Source organism: Episyrphus balteatus, chromosome 1, assembly GCF_945859705.1.
Source record: "Episyrphus balteatus chromosome 1, idEpiBalt1.1, whole genome shotgun sequence".
NCBI classification, from domain to species: Eukaryota; Metazoa; Arthropoda; class Insecta; order Diptera; family Syrphidae; genus Episyrphus; species Episyrphus balteatus.
The window spans coordinates 52,668,410-52,683,971 of record NC_079134.1 but is presented as its reverse complement, the minus strand read 5'-3'; the positions used below and the strand labels follow the sequence as shown (position 1 = coordinate 52,683,971).

The 15,562-nt window shown below is 32.1% G+C and overlaps 1 protein-coding gene across 5 annotated transcripts in view; it reads left to right on the top strand.

Annotated features, from left to right (window-relative positions):
* The first annotated feature begins 2,984 nt into the window (after positions 1 to 2,984).
* Positions 2,985 to 15,562, top strand: part of LOC129907742 (NPC intracellular cholesterol transporter 1) — a 64,256-nt gene continuing 51,678 nt past the window's right edge. For all 5 annotated transcript variants that reach the window (XM_055984091.1, XM_055984089.1, XM_055984088.1 and 2 more), the window contains exon 1: positions 2,985 to 3,869. In XM_055984091.1, coding sequence (XP_055840066.1) covers positions 3,714 to 3,869 — 156 coding nt within the window. In that variant the 5' untranslated portion in view covers positions 2,985 to 3,713. The remainder of the gene's footprint in view (positions 3,870 to 15,562) is intronic.

The following is a 15,562-nucleotide window of genomic DNA, read 5'->3' as shown; positions in this document are numbered from 1 at the left end:
TGTTTTCTTGGAAATGTTTTTTGGTACGAAACCCAATACTAAACATAGAGCAAGTAATAAAAATAAAATTAATAATTTTAACAAAAAATGTACTGTACAAACCATAATAAACGATTATTTTTGCAATCGTTGGTTGTTTTTATTAATTTATTTACATAAACAGTTACCAATGCAATACGGTTATAAGAGCTGCGTTCTTTTTTATCTACTTCTAAGTACTTAAAGCTGCTTTGAACTACTTTTACAATACAACAAAAGTAGTTCAAAGTAGTTTTAAGTACTTAAGCCTGGTACGCTGTTCGAGATAAATTTTAGCTCCCATACAAATTATCGAAAAATTTTAGCCGAGCTAAAATGGACCCCATACAAATTATCGATAACTTGGATGGGAATTTTATCTCGGCCTAAATTAAGCTCGATCTGCGTACCAGGCTTTAGCAGTAGATAAATGTTCCCAAAGGAAAATTTTAAAAAAATCAAAAGTCTCAGACCAAAAAAATTGTTTGCGTTTTTTGACAATTTTTGAAAGCGATTATTTTTGCCTCCAAGATTTTTCAAAATCGGCTCCTTTCCTCCAAATTATTCTGGCAACACTGGAACGCAGATCGAGCTAAATTTTATCCGAGCACCGAGCTAAAGCTCCCATGCAAGTTATCGATAATTTGTATGGGATAAGTTTTAACTATTGTTACAGGCTGCCTCCACTGGGCATGAACGATTCCCGGTTCATGAACATGACTTGGAAAAATCCAATGGATGCAGAAAAATCCATGTCCACACAGACATCTCGTCGAAGAATCTCGTTTTTTCAACATGACATGAGCGTTGGTCAAATCATGGGCATGATTCTGACGTTTCGTGTACGTGTAAGGTTTTTTCTTGAGTGTAGAATTCGGAATTTCGCTCATCTGTCAGTACCAAACGAACAAAAGAAATTAAAAAAAATATCTCTTAAACCGCTTTTTGCTTTTTTTGTTTTGTTGGTTTGTTGTTGCTGGTTTGTTTTGGTTTTCGCCGAGTTTAAAACGTCAAAATGGTAACTGTAAAAAGAAAGAGAAGACAAGGACAACTCCCGACAAACAATTTTGGTTCTATTAAGCTTTACAGATGCAATTGTTTCTTCTGTAAAGCATTATAGAAGCAAAATTGTTAGTAGGGCTTCCCTATTAAAACGAGTCATTTTACCTCTACATTCAAGGGAAAACCTTACACGTACACGAAAGATAAAATGAGACGACATGACAAAATTTGCCCAGCGAAAAAAATTGTTCTGTTTGTGGATTGGATTGCTTTAATAATAGTTAACTTTCATCGTCCTAAAGCCTGGTACGCTGTTCGCGCTAAATCTTAGCCGAGATTAAATTCCCATACAAGCTATCGATAATTTGTATGGGATCCATTTTAGCTTGGATAACATTTTTCGATAATTTGTATGGGAGCTAAAATTTAGCTCGAACTGCGTACTAGACTTTAAAGCCTGGTACGCTGCTCGCGCTAAATTTTAGCTCCCATACAAATTATCGAAAATTTTTAGCCGAGATAAAATGGATCCCATACAAGTTATCGATAACTTGTATGGGAATTTTATCTCGGCTAAAATTTAGCGCGAGCAGCGTACCAGGGGCCTATTTCATAGATAATACAGATATTGTCAGTTCTGATGTATTATTTGTGTTTCATAGAAAATTTGTATGAAGAACTGTCATACATCAGTGTATGAACGGAGAATCGACTGGAAGTATTCCAATGTTGTATGATACTGTTTCATAGAAATTTATCATACATTGTTTTAATACATTTTATGTGAATTTTTCATACATTTCATACAGCAAGTCATTTTGCTGTAAACAAAATTTATTTACTTAATAGAAGTATAAAAATGACAGTTTTGTGTTCATAATTTAATCATAAGGAATATGCACATAATATATTTTGTATTTTTGCAAAGAAAATAATAATTCATTGTCTTTTCTTGTTTTATTTTTAAATATCATGACACGCAAGTTTCTGTTACTTTTCGTTTTGGTTAGTCAGTAAAACAAATTTCCTAAACTCCAATGAAACCTAACCTCACAATTCATTCAAACGAAATGTCAAAATAAATACATCAACTACAACAGAATAAATTTTATACATTATTTCCAATGAAATCTATGAAACAAAAAATTGTATGTAATGTATGAAAAAAATTTTAATGTATGATGTATGTAATGTATGTGATGTATCATCTATGAAATAGGGCCCAGGCTTTAAGCCTGGTACGCTGCTCGCGCTAAATTTTAGCTCCCATACAAATTATCGAAAAATTTTATCTGAGCTAAAATAGGTCCCATACAAATTATCGATAACTTGTATGGGAATTTTATCTCAGCTAAAATTTAGCGCGAGCAGCGTACCAGACTTTAAGAATTAAAACGAAATGTACAAAAGTACTTAAAACCAAACAAACAAGTGTATACACTGAAACTACTTTAAAGTAGCAATACTAACGAATACACTACATTACCATCATATATCTATTTCTCTTTCCATTAAAATTTCCAATCAGAAAAAAATATACCCTTTTCTCTATTTCTCTCATTATTATTTTCCATATCATATTTCGCAACCTCCATCTTACTCTTTCTATCCTGTTATTATACATTTGACATTTTCTTTCATCAAAAAAAATCCCGTTCCATAAACAAAAAATACCAAGACTGGAAAATTTCGTACGTCTTTCCCCCCAAAACCCTTTTGTGTACAGTGTTGTCTGTGAATATATGTGAAAGCCACCACGTTGGTAAATGACGTTAACACGCACACATTTATAGATTCACGACATTCACCACACATCGGACACGAACACAACGATAGGTTCACGACATTCACCGCACCTCGCAGCTTGTAGACAAACGTCAGTTGACCGCCGAGTTTCCAGTCTTGGTATTTTTTGTTTATGTCCCGTTCATTACATCTTGCACACAAACACCAATCAAACCACAAAAATTTATTTAGTCGAGACGACAACTTTAAACGAGCAAGGTGTGTTCTAACGGAGAACATTTCGAAGAAAAAAAAAATACATACATATAAAATTTCAACGTTTTCTCTTCCAAAAAAAATTGATTACCAACCAAAAATTCCTAAGAGTGCGACTTTATAAAAAAATAACTTCCACATTGAATTCTCAATAAACAGCTACAGAAATTAAAAACAATGAAAAAGCTGAAAAATTGAAGCAGCAAACATACAAATCGAATATAGAGAAAAAAAAAGTTTACGTCGTAATTTTTTTTCTTTCGCAGCAAAGACCGTTTTTACGAGAAAATTACTAAACAACTATTCTCAATAATGAGACCTCCCCCAGTGTTGATTACAAAAAGAAGTGTTGGATGAAAATTATTTTAATAACAAAATTTTGTAAAAGAAAAAAATAAAAACACTCAAATTGGAAGCAAAAAAGTGTATCTCTATTATTTTCCTCTCCCAATATCCCCGGATATAATTTTTCCTTATTTTTAAGTTTGTTTTTTTTTTTTGTTCCTGTTCGTTGTTAAAAATTTTCCCAAAAAAAATTTTCCTCAAAATTTATCGATTCATCGAATCGTACGTAAAATTGCTTTTGCCTCCTCTCCTTACGGCGCATCGTTTTTTTTAACGAAGTGAGAGTAGTTGCCACTCTTTGAAAAAAAAAAACGGGAAAACTAGCTGAAAAAAAAAAACTAGCGAAAATGTCGATTAATTCAAGGCAAAACAACGGCAGCAGCAGCATTTCACTACCACCAACAACAACAAAAAGAACCGCATGCAGAAACGCACGTTGCAAACGTTTAAAACTGTATTTTGTAGCTGTGATATTTGCAAGTTTAATTGCTGAAAGTTTTCAGGTAAGAGAGTATACAAAATTCATTTGAAAACAGGTATTTCTAAAAGTCCCGTTATACAAAAATACTTTATAGGTAGTGGTAGGTATATCCTTTTGTGAAGAGTTTGATTGCAAAGTAGGGCGATGACTACGTCATACAAATACACACAATCGTCGTCATCTTCTGTCTCCTCAAACTCTTCTCTCAATTTAACTGGGGGACACTCCTAATAAGAAAAACAAGTGGTATCTCTCTGTATACATACAAATACATACATGGAAAAAATCCTTACTTTTTGTGATATTTGTTGTCCTATGATGATGTGATGGTACAACCGTGGAAAGTACATACAGTGACGAGCAAAAGTGGTCAAATGTTTTCAATGATTTGAAAAATTGTCTAAAACCAACAGTTAGAAACACGATTGCCACTGGTGAAAAAAAAATCCTATCAAAATTCCCCAAAAATCCTACCAAATTATACAAAAAACTACCAAATCTCTAAGTTTTGTTTTTAAGTGATAAATTGATTCAAAACTCGAAAACGGTAACTACATTTAAAGTACGTACATTACAACTACAAAGGCCACTTTTTGCTAAAAATGTTTTTTAGATAAGTTCTAGTTTTTGATAAAAAAAAAATTAACGAAGATTTTCTGATGGTCTTCCGAAAATTTCGTTGCTTTTATCATTTCAAAACTAAAAATAGGCATTTCAAAGATCTGAAGTTCTGAAGTTTGCTTTAATTTAAGCGCAGTGATTGAATGAAATTAAATAGTGACCTCTCCTCCAAAATGAGTTTTGTTTAAGTAGGTACCACAGTGGGTTCATCAGTTAGATGCAAAATTTTGGTCGATTTCTTACGTTATCTGGATGAAACTTTTTTTGAAGTAGAGAACACTAGAACTTTTAATTGAAGTTTTGAAGCTAAAAAATCATGTTTTCTTACTGATGCTTTGAACAACTTTTAGAAACAGATTTTTTAATATAAGAATAATAATTTTAACTATATGCCTGTAAGACCTAAGGTCTTTTAAATGCATACTGCACGGCACTAGTTAGAATTTAGTAACCTTTAAGAAAGAAATGAAATAAATGTAATTGACTGACTTGAGAATAAAGCGTTTAATAGTAATTGTGAAAACTATAAAATAGTTTTTTAATGTGACTTAAAAAAACCTACCAAATACAGTACCTTGCCATATTATTAGGCCCAAGCGAAAAAAATACAATTTTTCGGTTCAGTTTTTGCTCAGTTTTTAAAGTTTTTGTCGAAATATCTTGAATTTTTTTTGTCCCATTTACTTGCATATATCATGTAGATACGGATTGACTTAAAAAAAGTTTAAAAATTCATACTTTTTGATAAAAATAACGTACAAAAGGGGGTAAGCTCCAAAAAACGTACCCTATGGAATTCACGCCCGGATAATTACCAGACCGGTCCAATACTTAATTTCTTGTACCGAGGAATAACGTGACATTCCTAACTTTATGACAAGGATCGCAACTTGCATAAATATAGCAGCTTCGAGCCTCCAGCCTATTCCGAAATCGTAGAATCAAAACGTTCCCAAGCTCCTTTTTGTGTTGGTCTGGAGTTATGGCGTTTTCCACAATATAAAAAGAACCTCATCCTTTCCCTGAGATAGTACAACAGTACAATAATGACAAGATGATGTTTTTTTATTGGAATAATGTACTGTGCTGTGCTCGTCTGGTCTTATAAAAAAGAAAAAAACTACCCCAAATCTAAGAACATGTTTTACTTTCCAGACGATCAGGGCTTCTATATTTATGCAAGTTGCGATCCTTGTCATAAAGTTAAGAATGTCACGTTATTTCTCGGTACAAGAAATTAAGTATTGGACCGGTCTGGTAATTATCCGGGCGTGAATTCCATAAGGTACGTTTTTTGGAGCTTATCTCCTTTTGTACGTTATTTTTATCAAAAAGTATGAATGTTTAAACTTTTTTCAAGTCAATCCGTATCTACATGATATGTGCAAGTAAATGGGACAAAAAAAATTCAAGATATTTCGACAAAAACTTTAAAAACTGAGCAAAAACTGAACCGAAAAATTGTATTTTTTTCGCTTGGGCCTAATAATATGGCAAGGTACTGTAGAGTTTAAATCTACCAACCTAACAAAGCCGAAAAAAACCTACTAAACTTGGTAAGATTCTACCAAAAATTGCAACCGTGGTTAGAAATAAAGTGGAAAATTTTTTTTTATTATTATTTAGATTATTAATTTTACTTTTATTGTTCATAATATTTTTAACACAAAATTATACATGTATTTTACAAAACAAAAATTATTTCATTCATTTTTCCACTTTTCCAATTATGTACGTTTAAGAAAAATGTTTCTATTTTAGTATTTGGTTCATAATCCTTTATTTTTCATTGCTTGTAAGCAACGCTCAGGCATAGTTTCCACCAAATTATAAAGAAATTCTTCTCGAATATGACTCCATTCCAATTCCATTTGTTGCCAAAGCTCCTGAGTATTTGATGGGTGATTTTCGTACTGCCCCAACCGTGGTTTCACAATTGACCATACATTTTCAGTTGGATTGAGGTCGGGGTTTTGTGCTGGTCATGTCATCGTCGTAAACTGTTGATTTCTCAACCATTCGTATACAATCTTCGAGATATGTTTGGGATCTCCATCCTGCTGAAAAATTATTTCACGCTCATTGTAGTAAATTGATGCAGTATAAGATGGCAAATTTGTCTTCAAAATATCGAAATATTTCTCTTTGTTCATGTTGCTATCGATTTTTACAAGTGGCCTGATAGAGTTCCACGAGGAACAGCATCAAGCCATCACCGAGCCACCATGTTTCACAGTCTTCTGAACTTAATGTTGTTTAAGTCGTTCTCCAGGTCGTGACCAATAAAAAGCTCTACCATCCGTTCCAATTCGATTGACCTTCGTCTCGTTGAACCAAATGACTTTTTTCCATTGGTCTATGTTTCATTGTTTGTGCTTTTTAGCAAAAGCTAAGCTAGCTTTAATGTTTTTCGCTGAAACGAGAGTCTTCTTTGGTTTCTCTTTAGCGGCTAATCCAATTCTTTTGAGTGCCCGGCGTGCAGTCCATTCACTAACTGACTTGTCTATATTTTTGACTGCCTGCTTAGGTGTTTTGGATCCACAACTTCTCAACTCCCTTTCCATTCTTCTAGCATTCAAGTCTGAAAGAAGTCGTTTCCGTCCTTTTTTCATTGGTGGGACATCGATTTTGTTTGCTTTTTCTAATATTGAGCACAGAAGTTTTTGATATTTTTAATAGTTTCGATATTTCACCACTTAAAAAAAAAAAAAAATAGCACGCTCCACGATATTTTTACTAATTTTTTTTTCATATTGATAATAATCCGCAACAAACGTCTTAAAAAAAATGTATTAGAAATAACAAAAATTGTTAATGGTATTCAAAACTCTAAGTTTAATAAAAGTTTTTTAAAAAGGCGAGAACATTTGACCACTTTTGCTCGTCACTGTGCAACCAACTGTTATTTGTTGGTTGTCCTTGTTCGCATAGTATAGTAGGTACAATATTTTTTAAGAGAACGTCAATTTCAGCTCAGTTGAATTTGTTCGCCGACTCCGACAACACTAGACTGTATGAGTATTTTCGTCCTTGCTAGGGGACGACGACGTTTTATTCTTCGGAAAATTAGGTTAATGTTCTCTGATGGATGTTCTTTTTTATCTTACTTACCTTTATTTATGTGTATACATAGGTAACTACTTTGTGTAAAAATTAATCGATTTCAATTATTTTTTTTTTGTAACAGTAAATAAATAGCCATGAAATAAAGAGGTTAGATGGGATTTGATTTTGTGATAATGTTGCTGTAAAGGGACAAGATTCCATGGACTCAAACGAATCGATGGAAGTGTTTGAAATTTGTACCTAGGTTGCACGCTACTTGTTCTTTAATATCTATAATTACCAGATAGTATTATGCCAATTGGAACTTATGAGACTTTTTTGTATTTTATTTGAAAGACCTTTATTTTATATGGCATCGTTTAAATATCAAATCTGGCTTCGATGCACACATCCAATTTTTCTATTGGTCTGGCGCATAGATTAGCCTAAATTTAAACAATGACCCAAACTATGTTGCCACAAAGGGTGTAATTGTAATTGATCTGCGACTCAAAGAAACTCCAAAAGAGGTGAGGAACCTAAATAATAACATTTGCCTTGCTTTAACCACAAGCGAAGAACGGTGTTCCGTTTGATCTAAAAGTATGTACCTAGCTACTCTGGAAAAAATTACCATCTTTTGGAAGTCAATTACTATTATGTATTTAGTTTTTTAACTGATTTTTGTATTTCTGCTTTTGTAACTCTCATCCAACAACCGACATTTTTTGATTTCTAATGTTTAATTTGCTGACTTAATGGTCTCGATAGCTCTGATTCATCTCTTTACCGGAGATTTTTATGATCCTTCATATCGTCTCCTTACCGATAAAACAGTGCAGTTGACGCTCCAGCAAGTGTTATTCAGCTTTTAAACTGTGAGGTTGTTTAAATAATTTGTTTCATCTTACCCAATTGAGCTTCTCGTCTCAGATTATAAGTATTGTTTAAGTTATAAAGACGAATATCAATCATTTCCAAAATTACATCAATGACACTGCAAAGTTTTTCAAAATTTCGTCGGAACAAAGCCAAAACAGCGAATCTGTATTTTTGGACATTTTTACTTTAATTCTTCGGCCCCAATTCCCCATCTTTTGCCTAGCGTCCGTCCGTTGCAGGAGTTTCCTATCCATTTTTCTCAAAACTACAATTTTGAAAGAATCGTGATTTTGGTTTTTGTTGAAAAAAAAAGAAAACAAATTCAAGTAAAAATTCGCAAAACCGTAAATGAGTGGATAACTTTTTCTTAGTTATAGACATAAGAAGGATAAAATCGAAAAAGATTTTAGATTTTCGGTGGTATCCACCCTGTAGAAACGTAAATAATATGAGATTTTTCGTCTTCGTATCAATTCTGGCCTCTTTTAATAAATCAACACATTTTTATCTCAAAATCAACTCTTTAACTCTATCTGAGTTTTAAAAAATATATTTAAATCAATGTGTGAAACTAAATATCTTTATCCCAAATGAGGTGTAGATACGTACTATAAAAGAAAAATTGATTCTAATAGTTAAGCCACGGTTTCTAAACCGTAAACTGTGTTATTTTGTTGCAGATTTTGATAATTTTTGCAATAAAATCGTCCTAATGCATAGTTGCAAAAAATAGTATTTACTTATTATTTGCAATTATGTTATGACTTCTAAACTAAAGTAAAGTTAAATAAAATTTGAAAAAAGCGCCTGTGTCTAATTAAAAGATTTTTGATTTATTTGGAGAACTATTCAACGACATTGCTTACGAACGAATACAATTATAAAGATGAAATATTCGATTCAAATGAAGCATTCGACTAAAAGGCATTGAAATGGCCATTTGGCACAATTGAAGCTCAAAATTGTAACTCATAGTCGAGTTGAATGTTGCACATTTGTTTCCAGTTTCATGCAGATTGATATTTTTGTTTCTTCTCATATGTTCTGACTAATCAACGCACGTTTGAATTTACCTCTTCTTCGTAGTTATCAGGTTGGGTTTTTTTCAGCCGAAGCTTCTTTTTAATTCAAAGAATGACTAATGCAAATACACATTTAGAAATTATCATAATACAAGAAATTTATAGGAATTTTAAAACAGGTATACAAATTAAATCATATTTACCTATAAAAATATATATACGATTACATACAAACAAATATAGCCATGTATAGACATGAAGTATTAAGTGTTTGTTGACTTTTAATCGACTGTTTAATAGGAATACACGCCAAAAGATTGGTGTTTTCCCTAATGACTTCTGCAGAAGCTGCATGAATTAACAGGAAGAGCATCCTCATTGTACTGCTCTCTCCAACTATAAAAATAATACTAATCTAGTGAAAACAAATGTGAAAAGACTATTCCTATTCATAAAAAGCTCCGAGTGGTTCGACTAGTGGGTTCCTAACTCACTAGTCCTTTGTATCACAATGAACCCATGAGGTCTTAGTGAGTCGGGTCTTCGCACGACATCCACTTTAACCTACCTAACCACTAACAGCTCGTTTTGGTTTCGCGATGACGTCAATGTCAACACTTTAAGAATTGAGTTCAACGCTGTTGTATTTTTTGATGGTTTGGCATGCATATTGAATAATAACATTTGTTCCTTGATAAAAGAAGTTTTGTCATCGAATGTGTTTTCCCTCGGAATAAAGGAGAAATATATTCGTATAGAATGACAAGATATAAAGAGATTCTGATATTTTTTTCCAATTTTGCTCCGATTCTTCTAACTCTTTACTTAACAGTTTTTTTTTTTAATTAAAGTATAATTGCAACTCATAAAAATACTGTAAAAATAAAAAGTTAAATATAAATTCACAGTGGCATCCCTAAATCATCATCTCCCAAGTTACACAAATTACACAGCAGATACCTTTGCAATAATAAAATTCCTCAATAACAAACAAATTATTACAAAACACAAACACATAAAACCAACTATAATGATGACCATGTGTGCAATGAATCCATACACTTCCGAAATTTTGTTTTCACAACAAACAATTCAAATACTAGGGAACAACTATTGCTAAAAAGAAAAACCTGTAGTATTTCCATCTACAGAACAAAATTAAACTATGAACCAATGCCTTCCTACGTCAGTAATTTTAATCGTTTAATTTACGAAATATTGTAAGCGTTAGTCTTTTACTCTGTCCTAAAAATAAAATTAAAAAAATATTAATTATGTAATTTTTAAGAAATTCAATGATAAATATCAGGTAATTCCTCATTCTGGGAGCGGTACGATTGATCGCAAACTTAAATCTCTTATAACGAAATCTCGCATTTTTTTAAATTTCACGCAAAACAAAATTTCGCATTTTTAAAATCTTACATAAGAAAATCTCGCATTTTCAAAATCCCGCAAACCAAAATTTCGCATTTTTAGAAAAAATCTCGCTTCTGCATAAAATTCTCGCTATAACAAAATCTCGCACCACAAAAATCTCGCATTGTAAAAGTCGACAAATTCGATTGAATTAAGTCCTTTTAATCCTAAATCCAGTTGATCTTGAACACTATGAACAACTGAAATAGAAGTCTAATATGCATATAACAAACTTTTACCTTTTCTATCTTTTTCTCATTGAAATAAAATATTTATTAATTCGCGCGCGCGAATTAATAAATATTTTATTTCAATGCGAGATTTTAAATTGCGAGATTTTAGTTTACGAGATTTCAAGGTTGCGAGCTTTCGTTAAGCGAGATTTTGTAATTGCGAGTTTTCGATATAAGAGATTTCATAATGCGAGATTTTAAGATGCGAGATTTTAAAAACGAGATTTTAAAATGCGAGCAATCGTACCCAACCCCCTCATTCTAAGGTATTCTATATTAAATAAATGAATGGGTTGATTGGGACGTGCTCGCAGAGAAAACTAAAATTCAAATGGATTAATGGAGGAAGCAAATTAGAGAAGGGCAGCAGCAACTTCCCAATTGTTTTTCAAATGTAGGAGCAAAATATTTTTGCTTTTGTAAAATATTAGTCATCTTTGTCGGGTTTATTTTATGTGATGATAACAATATATATCTAGCTAGTCACGTTTTTTATTTTCTTCTCATTTTGTCAACGGCTCGATGTGCACGTGGTGTAATTGATGCATACAAAATCATAGCGAGACAACGCGCATGTTAGGCATGTATGTGACAGGTGGTGTGGCTGTTTTTAATGAAGGTGAAGGCGAAGGCAATCGGCAGACATGAAGCGGCGAAATCATTTTATATATGTAGTTTCAACGAATAATTTTTTTTTTCTTTTAGTTTAGTTATAATTTTATTTTTATTTTTTTTTGTTATGAGGGTAGTTTTCAATGTTTGCTCTCTTGTACAATATTCATAGTTTGTGTTAGATAAGTTATCAATATTTTTTTTTATCTTTGTGTATTTATCCCTAAAACATTGTTTGTTGTAATATGGGAATTTTTTTGTAAAAACCTCTTAAAGGCTATTTTGAAATTCATTTGTAACAACAAAAAATATATTATATACACATGTATAAGAGGCACATCAAATTAAAATAAAAACTATTTTAATTTCCATTCAAAAGGCCATGCGTCAAGGTCAGTTGTGATATAATTTTGGTTAATTTGGATCTCATTGATATAAATTTTTTTGTGTGCTCTACAAATATAATTGAAGCTTTAAGGGATTTTGAGGTTGAATTGTATTGTGATTCTTGTAACTTTGAATTTAAGATTAAACTGTTATCAAAAAAGATGCTCCAAAAAAGAGACTTGTTAGAAAACAAGATTTGTATTTATTCTTTTTCCGACAATTTATTTTAATCTCGAAGATCGACTGCAACTACAATTCTCCCACTGTTACCAGTTGCAAAAACTTTAAACATCATCGCCTACTGGTAGGTACTGCTTTCTTTTAAAAATTGTACATTTTTAATCTTGCCAGTCTCTCATAAATACTACCAACTGGTAGATGGGATCGGGGCTAAATTTTTTTTTCTAAAACGCTGGTAGCAGTGGGGATTTGAAATCGACGTTGGTAATCACCTAGATGAGACCCATGCGTAAGGGTCTTCCCGTCTGAGGCCAACTAAATACATATCGTCGGTGAACCCCGGAAAAGTGTGCAACTCTATTTAAGCCAATTTTACAGTAGAGCAATAAAACCTCGTAGTTTTGAAGTCATTTGTATGATTTGCAATTTTCTAATTTGCTAGTAAAATAAAAACTATGAACTTTAAGGGGATTCCCAGTTTAAGGAACGGTAGATATCAGGTTTGGCTAACAGATGACATATAAATCGATATTTAACTACTACATATATTCTAAATCCAGCCTCTCCTTTCTAATTGTATTGAAATGTCATCTCAAAATACATACTTTGCTATTGATCAAATTCAAAACTTCTCAACTGTTCCAATAGTTTTGATCTAGACAACTTATGACACCATGAATGTGCAAATAACTAATTAATTTTTGAATGCTAGTGGGGAAGCTAAAATGGACTAAATTATAGGATAGACCGACTGTCATTTCGCCGAATGATTTTGGACTATTTATCAGACAATTCTCATCAAAACTGATTTTAAGCTAATCTTCAATGTTTCTTATGCATCTTCTTTTAAAATTAAAATGAAAGAACAGACAAGTGTTGAAACAAGTGACACATGAGTAACATGACCGTCCTTCCACCGAAATATCAATATTTGTGAAAAAAATCCGGACTGAATTCGCGGTTGGTTCGACCGGTCTGTCCGGTAGTTAGTAAATGTAAATTCCCCATTTGAACTTGAATTTTTTTCGTATAAATACGGTGTTTTTAGTTCAATTTGATGATTCTGTTCTTCTTGTATTAAATTAAAAGTTCTTGTGTGCAAACAAACTTAAGGCAAGGATTGTTTGTATATTTGATTTCTTTTGCTTAAGTTTGCTTATCAATATCAGTAGTTCTTTAGTTGGGCATTGCTACAAGCTAAAATCTCTGTTAAAGTTTTTTTTTAATTTGCTAGAATTATACCTTAGTATAATGTTTAGTGCAATATAACGAAAATTCGGAGGATCTGGGCCAAGGTACAACCTCTTGTGAGACTTTTGACAAAAAAAAAACAACTAATATTGCTGTCTTCAGCAATATTAGAATTAAAAAAGAAAAAATTTTGTTTATTGATGGGACTCATTGTTGATTTATAAGTTATTCCTTAAGCTCAAACTTAAAGATTTTTATTTGCATGAAAATAAAAAAAAAAAGTATCATGGCTGTTCTAATATTCGTTCGAGAACGGAAATGAAAATTAAATCCGTATGGATTGAAAACGGTTGCTCTGATTTCCATTCAACTTTTCTGTTGAAGAATATTGTTTTCCTGTAGCAAATTGCTACCCGAATTGAAAACGGCAAAAATTTGTCGGATTGTAGATCCGTTCTTTATTTCAAACCACATATGAAGGGTCAAGCGGAAAAACAACACAAGTCCATTCCAACTCATTTCGAGAAAAACGCATTTTAAAATGTTGCTCTCCATACAGCTTAGTACTAAAAGCACACAATTTATTTGTTTTTTTTTCAGCAAGGCTTAAATTTGTTTTATAAAAGTAAGGATACCATCAGATAGTGCTCAATAAATACTACCTCATCATTACTTTATTTTTTGACAAAAAGTGGGCATATGCCGTTTTTCCCCCTTCATTCGAACACGGAATTCGGAGCAGCTAAAATTCGAAAACATGGAAAGAAATTCGAATGGAAATCAGAACATCCGTGCATATCAATGTTCTATCTGACACTAGGGCTTTGTATATAATATCTATCATCACGACCAAAAGCGCCACCAAAAAAGTAATAAGAAAACGAATTAAAGAATCAGAATAAATTAATATAATCCTTTCTTTTCTTCTTATGGACTAAAGTGATTTCAGAGACCTCGCGACCACTCAGCAAACAAACAAACTTAAAAATCCCACTTCATAATAGTACTACAGATTCTGTATACAAAGCTTTAGGGTTAACTGCTTGGGCAGAAAAAGAGAGATGTTAAGGACAAGAAGTCTCGGATAAAGATCAACCAATCGATCATGTGAAGCCGACAACTAGCTGACCCTTAAATTGTTGTAAAACTTATAATACAAAATACACGCAAATCAAGAAAGACGATGAGAATCCCGTAAAACCTTTCAATAAAAGTATCTATTTACTGAATCCTTCATTAGGATTTTTGTGTTTAGTTCCGCCAATCAACTTTCAATTGTAATTATGTTACTTTTGAATGTAAATAATGTTGAAATATGATCGTTTTTTTTTTTTATTCCAAAATATCATAATCTAGCTATCCTATAATTTTTATAATAAACTACATAGGTACATAGATGTACCGAAATCCGCGTCATTTCTTCCAAATGACTTTGTTTTTTGTTAACCTTAGTCAGGCACGAACCCGAACAAAAAAAGTAACAGTTACCCATTAAATAGCCTTTACCTTCACATTACCCTCGCAATGGAGGTCCCGTATAATATCGTTGTTTTTATTTTAAGGGACACAGACACCATAGTCGTAATAGTAGTTAGTAACAATAGTTATTATATTCTTTTGATATAACTATACATCCTTGATGTAAAGTTAGATTAAAAAAAAAAAGAATTCCAAACAGCATGCACACCGAATAATTTATGATTTACTTTATTGTTGGTCTTTCTTTTTCAAATGAGACTTTAATAACAGTTTTTCAAATGGTTATACGATTTTGTATTTTCAATGTAGAGTTTTGACCTACGTTGAAAAACTATCACTTTCCTTCCTCAATATAAAATGTTTATTATTATGTTTTTTTTTTTGTTCGAATTAGCTAACATATTATTGCCTCTAACCTCCCCTAATATAGTTCAACCAATGTTATTGTCAAGGGATGATGAGTTATGGTGGTTGTATTGATTTTCTTTTGCCTTGTTCTATTGGGAAAAGCTTTTGTGTTGCTAAGTTCAGTTATGGTTCTGACCAGTCGTGACTTATTTATTGTTTTTTTTTTTTTTTATATAAATGGGCTTAAATGTAGTTGGGTTATATTCGTTTCGTTTGTATATACGCAGTTGTCAGTA